General features: G+C 41.8%; 1 protein-coding gene across 1 annotated transcript; it reads left to right on the top strand.

Annotated features, from left to right (window-relative positions):
* The first annotated feature begins 7,241 nt into the window (after window positions 1-7,241).
* LOC146798549 (cofilin-1-like) lies at window positions 7,242-14,046 on the top strand. Its single transcript, XM_085625842.1, has 4 exons — window positions 7,242-7,989; window positions 9,880-10,184; window positions 12,010-12,086; window positions 12,854-14,046. Exons 1-4 carry the CDS (start codon window positions 7,855-7,857, stop codon window positions 12,988-12,990), a joined length of 654 nt encoding a protein of 217 aa, XP_085481968.1. The 5' UTR covers window positions 7,242-7,854; the 3' UTR covers window positions 12,991-14,046.
* Window positions 14,047-15,130: the final 1,084 nt, after the last annotated feature.

Raw genomic sequence — 15,130 nt, forward strand, 5'->3', positions numbered from 1 at the left:
TAGAAATTCCCCTGTTATAGTTAGTTCAGCTAACTATAACTCGCGCCCCCGCAATGCACTGCTGATGACGTCACATATTACATCCCTCATGACATGGTCAGTGACATAACTGATGACATCACTGATGACATCTCAAAGGACATCACTGATGACATCATCCACATGATAAATTAGTGCATCTTCTCACACCCTAATATAGCCTTTGATACACCGACTCAAAATTTCAGACAGCCATTCTCAAAACCATAGAGACTCCAATACCAATAACTACATACCCACTCATTGACTCTTAGGTCTACATACATCTCCACTCACTCACTCACCTGTACAGTCACTCATACTTACAGTCACTCCGTACAAGACTATCATATGCATTTATACACCTCTATAGACACTCACACACCGCCAATCATCCATTGAGGTACTGACACACCTAGTCAGTCATGCAAATAATTAAACACAGTCCAATTTACTCACCTATACAGTTAAACACACTCAAGTTCACTTACTCATAAAAATACTAACAAATTATGACGCTCTTATACAATTACTAATACAAGCACACACTTATCCATACAGCCACTCCCGCAATCACACACTCTCACATATAGATAGTTATATACTCTTACACACATATACACTGCGTTTCACATATGTAGCTACTGACACATGTACAACTGAGATATACATTCAATCACTAACACACCCATACATACACTCACCCAACCATACAGTCCATCACAATTGCACTCTTAAAACCATGCACTCACGGAATCACCCTCTCACACATCTATGCACAGAGTCACACACACCCTACCCACACAAACACTCAGGCACCCATACAGATACTCAGACAACCAATCAATAACCCATATAGACACTCATATAGCTATTCACAAAAACATGCAGCCACTTATACACCAACACACAGACACATACAGACATTCACACAGTTTAGTCACTAGTCTGCAGTAAGATACATTTAATGGCTCACTTATAGAGTCAGTTACGCACCTAGAAAATTACCCATTCACACACTTATACACCCACTCATTCTTCCATAGGCCTTTCACTATAAATATATAAAACATATTTAAACTTTTCAGAAAAACACAAATTCACTGGATGATGTCATCAGTGATGTCATTTGAGATGTCATCAGTGATGTCATCAGTGATGTCACTGACCATGTCATGAGTGATGTAATATGTGACGTCATCAGCAGTGCATTGCGGGGGTGCGAGTTATAGTTAGCTGAACTAACTACAACAGGGGAATTTCTAGGGTTTTGTACGAGGGAAATGTCCAGCTAACTATAACTCCCCTGAAACCTATGTTTTTTTTAGTGAATATATATATATATACAGCCAAATTAAGTTTACTTATTACATTCATCTGTAAACTTTGCCATTGTAGTACAAGCACATGTTCAAGCTCTTTGAGTCAGAGTGCTCGTGAGGACCATATCAGCTGTTTCCCTTTGCAACCTGCCGCCAGTCGTGTAGCACTTTTCATGACGTGTGTAATTATTGGTATACAAAGCAGGATCGCTGACATAGGACAAGTTGTGATCCATTGTTATGTGTGCTTCCTAGGAGCTCCTATACTTCGGTTTTAAAACAATCTTCACACAACACTGAGAATGTAATGTAATAGCTACAACTTGCAATGTTCCAAAACAATAAAGACAAAATAAACCACTGGTGTCTGTAAAAAGTTGTACATTCCCTATCCTGGTCAGAGAAAAGCAACCAGCAGTAGTTGTTCGCCACCCACTGCACGCCAGGAGTACATGCCGATCCCACACTCCATTCTGTCCAGCTATTTATTATTTTGTGGACTTCATCTAACACCTTGCTTCGCCTCCCACCCCCTGCAGCTAAAAACTTAAATCTCAAAATAGTGCACTCTGATACCCTGGTTATTTAGAATAAATGCGCGCTTATGCTTCTGGAAAGTCAGAAGTTTAAACATCATATAAACAGAGGAACATAGCATTCAGCACATAGAGGGGATCTGCACTAGCCCCATTCAGCTGTAATTTCTCCCTTAACACCAGTAAGGAATTAAACCATGACACGGGCTCCAAATACAGAGCCTAAAACCTGAGTTTCAACGTGGCACAGAGAAGTGTGATGCAGGCGTGAAGGATCGCTCACCTCTCCACTTAAAGTGAGGTTTACACTACAAAAGGCCATTCCCCCTCCCTCGCTCCGCGCTTTTCAAATAATAAAACATAGATGTGCACCCTCCCTTTCACTTACATTGGCTTTGAAGTGACTGAGGGGGGCTGTTACACACGAATCCGACCACGATTAGGTGAAAGAGACTAATTAGGAAATGTCAGCAGAGGTTTGGCGGCAGGCAGAGTGCGTCCACAGATCTACATCAGACAGAGGGGAGTGGCAACCCTGTGCTGGAGCATGGCTGCACAGTACAAGTTTCTGAATCAGTTTCGGCAGTATTTTACCGTTTCTATTTATAAATACAGACAAAGGAAAAATAGATTCCTGTCTGTATTTATATGTAAAAATCCGTATAACCGGAAAACCGGGAGCCTTAATCATGAGACACAATGTTGAATGCCGCTGAAAGATCTAATAAAATCAAGGCGCATTTTGAATGACATAATACTACTCAGTGCCACATTATTACACGCCACATAATTACAGTCAACTCAATGCAACATAAATACTCTCCACATAATACCACTGTGCCACATAATTACATGCCACATGACACTCTACTCAATGCAACATAAATACACTCCACATAATACCACTGTGCCACATAATTACACTCCACATAAGTACACTCTACTCAATGCAACATAAATACACTCCACATAATGCCACTGTGCCACATAATTACACTCCACATAAGTACACTCTACTCAATGCAACATAAATACACTCAACATAATACCACTCAGTGCCACATAATTACATGCCACATAATTACACTTTACTCAATGCAACATAAATACACACCACAGTACATCTTCATATGCCTGCCATGACGAGTTGGGCCTCTCCTATATCTCAGACCGTATCAAATTGGAACCTATTCTCCTGTGGCATAGGATCTGGTTAAAAGAGCAGACTAAGCTAAATAGGGAGATTTTACAAGACTGACTTAAACTGGAGGGGGCCTTAAAGATCCCGTGGGTGAGTTTTGTGCATAATTTTATGAGCGACCTAGGACATGTAGAATATTTTACAGACCCCGGGTCTATGCAGTCAATAATCGGGAAAGAACCTAAGGAAGGAAGGTCTTCACCTGTTGGTCACAATAAGAATGGCAGGAGAGATCTTAAAGCCAAGTGTAAGCCAACACCAGCTAACTGTCACTACTTCACATATGGAACCTTATCTAGAAATTGTGCCAGGTGGCTATGATAGGCAATTACTAACCAGGTTCAGATTTGATATTGTCCACAGACTTGTGACTTTTCCAAGTGTGAACGATTGGTCACGTAAACTACAATCATGTACGTGTGACAATGAATCTGCACAATCTACTACCCATTTAGTCTTTTTTTGCTAATTTTATACGGTCCTAAGGAAAGCGTAGATTTTACCACTTTTAAATCGTTATGGGTTGCAGCAATGCCGCCGGGCACTGCTCAAATTACAGTTTTTAGAGGACGAACATTCTGCCTGGTGTGTGACTATGTTCTTAAATAAAGTACTTTATCAAAGGAAGTCTATTAGAATGGACGAACTATAAATGTTAGGGTATACGCCGCTTTCCAGGTGGGTGTTTTATTAATAGTGTGTAAACCTTTAACTGGATTTTTAATATTTTTAATCTGATGATTGTAATTATGTGATATGACTGTATTTGTGTGTGCTTTTATAATTGTTATTATAGCAGTCGAATAAAGCTTTCCTTGCTTGCTTCCTTGCTTGCACTACATTATACCACTCAGTGCCACATAATTATATGCTACATAATTACACTGCTGTCAATGCAACATACACTCCAAATATTACCTCTCAGTCCCACATAATTACACACCACATAATTACACTCTACTCAATGCAACATAAATACACTCCACATAATACCACCCAGTGCCACATAATAACACGCCACATAATTACACTCTACTCAATGCAACATCAATACACTTCACATAATACCACTCAGTACCACATTCTCACACGTCACAATTACACTCTATTCAATGCAACATAAATACACTACCCATAATACCACTCAGTGCCACATAATTACACTCTACTCAATGCAACATAAATACACTCCATATAATACCACTCAGTGCCACATAACTACACACAACATATTTACACTTTACTCATTGCAACATAAATACACTAAACATAATAACACTGTGCCATATAATTACACACCACATAATTACACGCTACTCAATGCAACATAAATACACTCCACATAATACCACTCAGTGTGACAGTTACACGCCAAATAATTACACTCTACTCAATGCAACATAAATACACTCCACATAATACCACTCAGTGCGACAGTTACACGCCGCATAATTACTCTACTCAATGCAACATAAATACACTCCACATACCACTCAGTACCACATAATTACATGCCACATAATTACACTCTACTCAATGCAACATAAATACACTCTACATAATACCACTCGGTGCCACATAATTATATGCAGCATAATTACGCTGCACTCAATGCAACATACACTCCAAATAATACCACTCAGTGCCACATAATTACACGCCACATAATCACACTCTATTGAGTGCAACATACACTCCTCATAATACCACTCAGTGCCACAAAATTACACGCCACATAATTACACTCCACTGAATACAACATAAATACACTCCACATGATATCACTCAGTGCCACGTAATTACAAGCCACTTAATTACACTCTACTCAATGCAATATAAATACACTCCACATAATACCACTCAGTACCACATAATTGCACACCACGTAATTACACTCTAGTCAGTGCAAGATAAATACACTCCACATAATACCACTCAGTACCACATAATCATATGTTACAATTACTCTATTCAATGCAACATAAATACACTCCACATAATACCACTCAGTGCCACATAGTTACACACCACATAATCACACTCTACTCAATGCAACATAAATACACTCCACATAATACCACACAGTACCACATAATTACATGTCACATAATGACACTCTACTCAATGCAACATAAATACACCCCACATACCACTCAGTACCACATAATTAGAAGCCACATAATTACACTCTACTCAAGGCAACAAACTACACTCCACATAATACCACTCAGTGCCACATAATTACACTCTACTCAATGCAACATAAATACACTCCATATAATACCATTCAGTGCCACATAATTACATGCCACATATATACACTCTACTCAATGCAACATAAATACACTCCACAAAATACCACTCAGTGCTGCATAGTTACATGCCATATAATTACACTCTACTCAATGCAACATACACTCCACATACCACTCAGTACCACATAATTACACTCTACTGAATGCAACATAAATACACTTCACATAATACCACTCAGTGCCACATAATTACACACCACATAATTGCACTCTACTCAATGCAACATAAATACACTCCACATAAATGCACTCTATGCCACATACCACCAGTCAACATAAATGCACTCCACACCATGACACAATTTCACTAAGCTTAATTTCACTCAACACCACAGTTCCAGGCCACACAATTCAACTCCACACATTTCCAATACACACCACATAATTACACACCAAACAACATATTTCAACTCCACAATCCACAACGTCCCTCCAATCCACATCATATAGTGGCACCACCTGAACACCAAACATCACTCACCACCACCATTTTGCATCAGCGCACCACCTAAGCATCATCTAAGCATCACGTCAGTCTGCCCTCGGAGACTGGCATCTGTTGATTCTCCCCTAGTGTCCATCCGCTGCTCGTGTTCTAATTAAATTACTGTTTTCCAACCTCCACTCCCCCGTTATTTATGTCCCACTCCCCCATAACAAAAAAAATTATAACAAACAAGCATGAGAACAGGCAGGAAGAAGTTGCCGGCAGTGCAAGTACAAAAAAAAGTAGAGGACATTTTTTATGGTAAAATCTTTTTTTAATCAGGTTGTTCAGTTGTATATAATGTTGTCTTGGTTTGTATAAAGATAACAAAAATGCTTAACACTTTTTATTATAACTTTTCAACATGATGCACAGCAGCCACAATGCACTACAACATAGCCAAAAGTTCTGGCTAAACACATAAGGTCCCGAGGGCGAGAGCTATTGGCTATGCCAATGCTTGTTTTATTTTGAGAGGAAGAGTACCGGCACTTATCAAGAGAAATGTAGTACTTTTAATTTGAGAGTACCAGCACTTCTCAGAATGAAGCAGGTACTCTGGTACAGAGTACCTGCAAACTGGTCTAACACCGCCAACGCTTGTCTCTGACCTTGCCCCTGCCAGCGGTGACTGACACAGAAACTAGAAAGCGCGAAAACTACAACTCCCGACTTACAGCTCGCAAGAGGCCGGAAACCGGCCCCTCCCGACATTGTGCGGTGGCTGGTAGAAAGCGGAAGGAACTCGCACTTCTCCCTTCCAGTCGGCGTCAGTATAAGAGCGTGACAGGACGTTCTTCTCTCTCCTCCAGGCATTACCTGCAGCCGGCCTCTCTAACCTTCTTGAGCAACATGGTGAGTGACTGGACGCATGTGGCTCGTGTCTCAGCGCGAGAACGGCCGGGATGCAGTCCTCGAGCGCGCTGCATTTCAGAAAGGGACAGTACGTCAGAGCCAGATATCTCCTTCGCCCTCTTGTAATTTTGAACGCTGCCCCTCTACTTGAGGCATTCAGTGACGAAGAAAATTGCTTCAGCGAGGGTACCTTTTCCCCCTTTCGAGTAGCGAGCGTAGTTCCTTCAATCTTGACGTTATGTTTAAGACACACCGTTCTTCTAGGGCAGTGACTTCCTTTTTTGTGTGTGGGCGATCAAGTGCGTTACTAATCCTCTATTAAAAGCGCGCCCCCTCCCAGGTACTGAGCTACTGGTATGCTGCGAAAAAGACAGATGCCGGAAATCGGCTGCCACAGGCTCTTCCGCGTTAATATGGCCTGCCGCTCTTTTCTTGGCGTGGCAGGGGCGTTTCCCTTTGTTTCACATAGTTTTTCTCTTATATTAAGCGACCTCACGTGTCTCGGGCGAGCAAGTGCCAGACCCGGCTTTTACAAAGGCCTCGCACAGCACCTATTGCCCTCCTCCATGGGGGGGGGGGGGGTGGAAAACGAGGCGCGGCATCTGGCGAAGGAGTCGCGTGCACGGGCTTGGCAATGGCGAGAACGCGTGCCTGTCGCGCGCATGGGTTTTTTAGGCCGAACCTGAGTCAGCGCGTATGCACTGCTCTGCGAGACTTGTGGTGGAGTATGAAATAGAAGCTCAGCCCATTGTTTGCCATTGGCTTGTCAGTCGGTCTTAAATGCTGACTTCTGATTCGAAAATAGGATTGTTAGTCTCCTTAGTACCGCCGCCTCTTCATTTGTCACCTCCCATGGCAACGGGCCCAAGGTGCGCGTTATTTAGACTGTGAGCATTGCTTTCTTCACTTTCTTTTACTGCAGGCAGGACGTGCTTTGGACCTTGTTTACCCCTCACCCGTTGTCGGTGCCTTGCGTTTGCAAATTGCAATGCGATAGGTCTCGCATTTAAGCTAGTTTGAGCTATAGGCATTGTATATGACAAAATGACTTATGTTTTGTCTTTTAAAAAATAAATAAAACGCGTAGTCTTATCTAATGCCAATAGCTTAACTTGCGTAAATGCGAGACCCATTGCATTGTAAATGCTTGTTTGTCTTTGGGGAGTTCGAACTGAATGCTCGATTTGAAGCTGTAGACTGCGCCTCCAGCCATTCTAACGGAGATGGGGCGTTTCCGGACTGGTTGTGGAAGCAGGTAACTTCCTTCAGTTACTTTTGCTACATAGTATTGGAGGCTTCCTAACGCGGCCCCGTGACACGGCTCTTCGAATGTGCTTTGTATTCTTTGAATGTATGGTAACATGTAACGATGCCTCACCAGGTCAACAGTTGCGCAGTGTTTTTTTTTTTTTAAAGCATAACCAGATAGTAAGGGAAATGACAATAGCACCTACGATTTCGATTATGTTTACAAAGAGCTTAGAAGCAGCATCCGCAAAGCATACAGTGAACGCATAGTGCTCGTGTAGGTACAGTGAATGGCGCATGTGAAACTCGTATTCCTTAACCAACATCTGTTTCTCGCTAGTCGGTGGACTGAGGACTAGATGTGGAACCGCGCTCTAAATGTACATAGTCCTGAATCGTAGAATTAAGTCGTCTCTGGAACACAGTTGGAAAGAGGGGCGGTGCTCTGCCAGGCGCTAAAGTGCACCAACCTCCTGAAACGCCCCAGCCTCCGCACGGTCACGAGTAACTTCCGCGACCCGTCATTCGTCCCCAATAATCGCGATTGAATGCTACCTCCAGAGGTGGGGTGATACCATAATTGATACCATTACCTTTGCTTCGTCATTGATGTTGCCCAAGAGGTTGTTATAGGCTAGTATTAAACATGCTTTGGCGCGAGTACTCCATAACACTAGGAAGTTGTGGTTTGCGCGTATACAACCGCTCTTAAGCAGGGCGCAAGTCACCTCATTATAGTGACAAATGTAAAGTAAACGGTAATTTTTTCTTGTAGTCTTCCAGTGTCGTAACAACGCAGGTTTTGATAATTAAGCACTTAATACAGCGCTTCCTTACTATAAACACAAGCTGATGGGGGTCCTTCCACTTTTTCACACTGTGTCGTTATGTAGCAGTGTTTACTGTGTACGGCAAGTTATGAGTGTATAACTCGTAAACGACAGTTATTGGTCACCCATAGAACATTCTTCATCACGTGGAAGCCTTTGGCTCTTTAATCTCAACAGGCTTGTCTAAATTAAGGTACTTTTACCCTACAACGGCATTTTCTTTTGCGCTGATGACTACGATACCTAGAGCTTTGAGTGAACTTATTTGGGTAAGGTGGGTGCATTACAGATTTAGAGGGCCACTTTTATTTTCGAATAGTTGGCGCTTGGTCGTGTCAAGTCATGTTGGTAGATTGCATCATAGTAGTAGTGCTATTTTACTACGTCTCCTTTAAAACTTGAGGGGTCTACATTTTTTTTACTAAATTGACATGCCTCTGATGCCAGGATTAACGATGGGCCATCTGTCGGAGTAATGCTATTTTATGATGTGCAGCTTAAATCTCTACTCTAGTTTTTTTTTTAATTGCATGCCAAAGAGTCCCCGTGGAGCGTTAATTAACCTCTGCAAGTTAGTACTTCATGTTGCGTCCACAGGGTACTTGTTTACAAATTTTCGACATATGTGGCAGTGAATCTCCATTTATACGATGCCCACGTTAGGCTTTTTCCCCCACAAATTGCGTACTCAGCCCTACACCGCTCCTATTCTAATTGCCATTACCGGGCTTTGTTCCTAAACTCTTTTGTACTTTATTTTTAGTAGGGCCAAATGTTCTGTTTTCTTTATTTAAAAAAAGCCGTAATGGTTCATTGCCGTTTGCAAACCCCAAGATAAGTTCGTTGCAGTGCTGCGTTGTAAAGAGTAGTTAAGCAGCCTTTCCCGAAATGTAACCACATGTACATAAATTGCTACAAGCCGTGGTGCTTTATCGTGGCCTTGAGGTATAGTGGGTAATGCGGACCTTTCAACCCTTCTATGGCTAGGTCTGTTTGGACAACTCGCTGCAGGCAGTGCGTGCACGCCCTAAGCACGTGAGATGGTAATACATGTACTTTGTTTGTAGGCTTCCGGTGTTTCCGTAGATGATGATGTCGTCGCTGCCTTCAATGATATGAAGGTGAGGAAACACTCGACACAAGAAGAAATTAAAAAGAGGAAGAAGGCGATCATATTCTGCTTGAGCCCGGACAAAAAAAGCATCATCATTGAAGAAGGAAAGGAGATCCTCGTAGGCGACTGCTCTGCGGGTGAAGATGTGTACAAGCGCTTCGTCGAAATGCTTCCAAAAGACGATTGCCGCTATGCGCTTTTCGATGCTTGTTACGAGACCAATGAAACCAAGAAGGAGGATCTGGTTTTTGTCTTCTGGTAAGTATGTCTAACAGTTTAGCTCTCGAACTTGCCAGAGCTTGTGGCACCCCAAATTCATGAATGAGGGGCGCACATTAAAATTGCCGGTGACTGAGCCCTTCCTTGTCCTTTAAAGATCCATAGATTAACTTTTAGCAATAAACCCTGACGGACCTGCCTTTGCTTGTATCCTCCTGATGCACTATAATATAACTTGTATTTTTTTTAGTTATCCTTCCACGGGCAGTAACGCCATCGTAATGGTCACCGCAACAGAAGTCTTAGTACTGGTGTGGTTTTAACTATTTGTTTAGTGTGACAAATATATTTTTTGCGTGGAGAATTTTAGGTGCACTATCATTTGTTGTGTATTATTGGAAGCTGGTGTAACTTGCATAAGTTTTCTAGGCTGGTGTTTTCTATATGTGGCGACCTGAATTTGAAGCCAAATTGCTGGCAAGTTCCAGAAGTGTAGAACGCAGAAGGGAAAATAAAATGACTCCTGGGGTATGTTCAATTTTAAAGTTGCTAAACTCATGACCAGTTTTTCCAAATGGAAACCAGGTTGGTCAGTGCGTTTTACAAACGCACGTGGTTTTCGTGTTGGGAGACTTGGAAGGTAATTTTCAGTAGGTTGCTTCTTAACACATACGAAACTTGCATTAGTTTCACTTTCAACTATGACATTAGTTATAACAATTAACTGACCCATAGGGGTTGAGTTTGCCAGGCTAGATGTCCGCAAATACCTCCCCCATGTACGTCCCTAAATTATTTATTTTTTTTGTACCCATACAGCATTGCACTAACTCTGCTTTTGCTGCGCACGGGAGTTTAACACAAGTTGTTGCAGAAAATCAAATTGGTTTTGCCAGCAAAGGGCTTTATACATGTGTAATCTCTACATAGGTAATACCCAACAGCTGATGCTGCAGTACCCCTGGAACCAAGCTGAGTGACAAGCCTTCCAAAGATGCACTATTTATCACTCAGATTACTGCTTTAAATATATTTAGGAAATCATTTTTTTCTAAGAATATCCACATAATCGTTCTGCAAGTACAAATATATTTCGTGAATACCTGTCAATTTTGGCTTACATATACATTGAGTTTAGTAAAAGCTTTTAATCTGGTAGCCTGGGCTGCACCTACAAGAGCTACTTAGATGTAGTTCACAAGCTGCTCTTCGGAGAAGCATGGCATAGGGTGTCTGGAGGGATGAGGCATTTCTAGCCAGTTTCTTTGTCATGGCCGTACCCAGATAGTGAAGTGTATGCCAGTCCTAAATTCCTAGGAGATGCGTGGAACATGTAGATTACATGGTTTGCTTTTGCCATATTCTTCAATCTGTCAAGTAACCAAGAAAACTTCTGGTCTGTGGTTTTAAACACCAGTAGCCCGTACTCTAGTCGGGAGTTTGAAGTAGTGGTGGTCTGTATTATCTGAGTGTTTATAACATACATTGGAGGCTACTGTAATGTCTGGCAGTTCCGTGACATCCACCCTCGTCGCTCAATTGCTTCGCCTGTTGGAGTAAACACGGCGCTTTATTGGTATTACTTTCAGCTAGAATGTAGAGAAAGTGTCGCTTTCTAGAAAGTTGAGGCAAGCTGAAATGAGGTCCAAGCTGGATCCCCCCCCCCCCCCCCCCCCCCCCCCAACCTCCTAAACTGGGTGCAGGTTTCTTAAATGCTTGTGACCCAGTGGATGTTGCATCAAGCTGTTTGCTTACGTAATTCTTGTATGTTTATGCTTTTGGAATTCAATGTAGAAGCTTTTTCATAAAGTGTGTGAATGTCTAGAGTTGGTCTTAATTCATCCCTTTGCACAACTCTTTTCAGGGCTCCAGAAGGCGCGCCTCTGAAGAGTAAAATGATTTATGCTAGCTCCAAGGATGCAGTTAAAAAGAAGTGTACAGGTAAAGAAACAGTTGTGATGGTTTGAGTGCCTAAATATTCGAGAGACTAACAATGGGAGGAGTGGGGTGATAGAGACTTGCTTAGGGTAGAGTCGCTTTCTTGGCCACTTTTTTTTTTTTTTTTTATTTAGAATTGTCATTCGATATTAACTACTGTAATCTCTTTGCTCACGCGTATTCTCTTCTGTAGTGATCGGGTATGCTAATAACCAGGGCCCCTAGAATTATGTGGCAGGGGAGGGTCAAATTACGCAGTAGTTAAGTAAATTATGCATCGGAAAAAGGTAGATGTGGCCCATTTTGTGTTGGTATTACTTCATTAATTTGCTATTTCTGACATTTAACGTTCTCTGGGCACTAGTTGCACCTTTTCAGTACCCACTTAATTTCCAAATATAGGAATAAGCCACAAAGGTGACTAGCTCCACTCTGGGAAGGGCCTTCTAATGCACGACGATGCATGTTGCTGTATTTTTGGTAACGTTCTTACCTGTTTGAGTTAGAAACACTTATTTAATCTGCAGATTATGCAGCAGATGGATAGTGTCCTTTGTTGGTTGCTGCATGATAGATTTTATGTAAGAATGCTTCAGGTTCTCTTGCATGTCTATCTTTTATTTTTATCATTCCTCCGGCTCCTAAACATTCAGTGGCGGCCTAGACAGACCCTGATTCCAATTGTTACTTGGTACTCAACAATTCCACGAGTCCTTTTTGTCAATGCGCTTTTAAGTAGTGTACAAGTGTAATTTTCTCTTTTATTTTAGGAGTCAAGCACGAGTATCAGGCCAACACCTTTGAAGATGTCCAAGATCGATACAATTTGGCTATAAAGCTTGGAGGTCAATCGGTGATCAGCTTTGAGGGAAAACCCTTAGGAAGCAGTCACCGTGGCAGTTGCTGAAGGAGCTTCCACCTTTGTCTAGTGCTATATATTTTTTGGGAGGGGGTGGTCAGGAGGAGGGTCCAACATCTGGTCAGGTAGTTCTGCTCCTTATCTGTACCTTCTTTTGCGTGTGAAGACCTTGATGTCCAATTCTAATTGAAACACCACAAAGCCAACCATCAGTATCTACGTGATTACTGCCCAAACTATTTGCCAAACTGTTGTAAGTTAGTGTAAAATCTACACATTACTCCAAGCTTTGGTTTTCCATAGGGTTGACGGCTGATAAATGGCGCTGTCTTAAATTCCATATCTTAATTTGTTTGGCACATTCCACATTTTTATGGTGTCTTTGCTTATTCTACTTGAGGGAGAAATTCCTTTGTCCTGTGGAACAACTGGATTTTTGGCTGTCAGTTAAAAAAATTTTTTTGTCATGACCCTCTATCTGTGGTACTAGCGGGGGTTTTCTCGAGTGCATTCCAAGTTTGTTTTGGGACCAATCTAACCACTTATTCCTTTAGTGCTACTTCCTCCTCATCACCCCATAAACCCTTTTAGTGAAACTTTGCATAGGGGCAGAGTTTAAGCAGTCAACCTTCCCTGAATTGCTTCTACATGAAACAAGCTCCCCCAACCTCCTAAAGTCCCAGCTATCGATGAACATTTACCTTTACGAAAATGAGAAAGCACTTTCCATCTGTTGTAATGAACTTAATAAAAAAAAATGTACTGGATATTTTTGTGCATAAATATATGGCTAGCATTGAGGGGCATTCTTGGGGGTGGAGGTGATTGTCCCCCTTCTCGATAGATGTACATTTTTTGTTTTGTTACAGCTTGCCTCTGCAGCCGACTTGATGGTTCTTTTGTTTTGTAGGACTGTATCAGTGGCTGTGTTCAGAATAAATGTTGGAATGGGATTCCTGATTACAATACTAATATGAACGCAGCATCAATGGCTAAACTTTAAATAAAAATAACCCCTAAGGTTTTCTTCATTCTGGCGTGATCTATTGTTGGGGTGTATAAACTATTTTTCTGCCTGGTGCCCAATAAAATATATAAATGGTGCATCCTACTCATGCGTGTCCTTTAAGTTTGCCCATGGTGCAAGGATAACACCGCTGAGAAGGGCCAAACTTGGTTTGCTTCAATTGTCAAATACTGCCGCAGTAGCTCACAGCTCTTTGCCACTGTTACATTATCTGAAGATTTTGTGTGCAACAGTAATCGAATCGCTAGGTAGCCGTGTTGCAGGAATCCAATGCATGCAAGAACTTGTTCATGGTTTTTCGATGTTAAAGTGCTTTGGCGAACAGATCACAGATCTAACGCTTCAAAATGCCCAACTGTTGCGATTTAATAGCCTTCAACACTGTTTCTTGGTGTTAATTGTTTTCTGTCCCTTTTTCCAGGAATGTGTGGGCAAAAGTAGTTGTATTTTCAGGTCTAGTTTTAGTCACTAGCTCTTGTTTGAATACAATTAGACATTTGGTATATTGTGTACCTGTAAAGTCACGATTGTGGCGGCTTTTAGATAGTTTAATCCATTGATCTTTGTGCAATTAACATTTTTGTTACGCCCAGCATGGAGCACAGGGCCCGCCCAAATAAGCTAGTTAATTAACTTTCAGCAAGTGACTCATGCTCTTTCAGAATGCGCACTTCCAGTCTATAAAATATTACCAAAACCATTCACTGACCAAGCCAAAGGTTTGAAACTAATGCCAGACCTGTGTACTTCATCAGTGCTTTTTAGGGTGAGGCCTACCAGACAAAACAGCGGTCTGGTTGCGAAATACTTATTGGGACATTCTGAAAGCTTACCAAGGAATGCACTATACCCATTGCTTACCATAGGCTTTGTGTCTTGTAGTGTTTGCTTTCTATTTGCTGGTTTTTAGACTGTCCAGCATGCCTTTGTCCCGCCCATGGCGCATAGCCTGTTTATTGTATTCTTCCACCAGTGCTGACTTTCTGCAAATGTTATCTTGGCACATTATCTGTGTACAAATGTCAGGCTGTCTTCGAAGGAGCAGTGTTTACTTTCTTCCTATAACTTTAAACGTTTTATCTGATAATCTGGTGTGAAAGGAAAGGTGTTTCCCCTCTCCCCCCCCCCCCCCCCCCCCCCTTTCTATGCACACAGTCTGAA

The sequence above is a fragment of the Triturus cristatus genome, chromosome 9 (genome assembly GCF_964204655.1).
Source record: "Triturus cristatus chromosome 9, aTriCri1.1, whole genome shotgun sequence".
NCBI classification, from domain to species: Eukaryota; Metazoa; Chordata; class Amphibia; order Caudata; family Salamandridae; genus Triturus; species Triturus cristatus.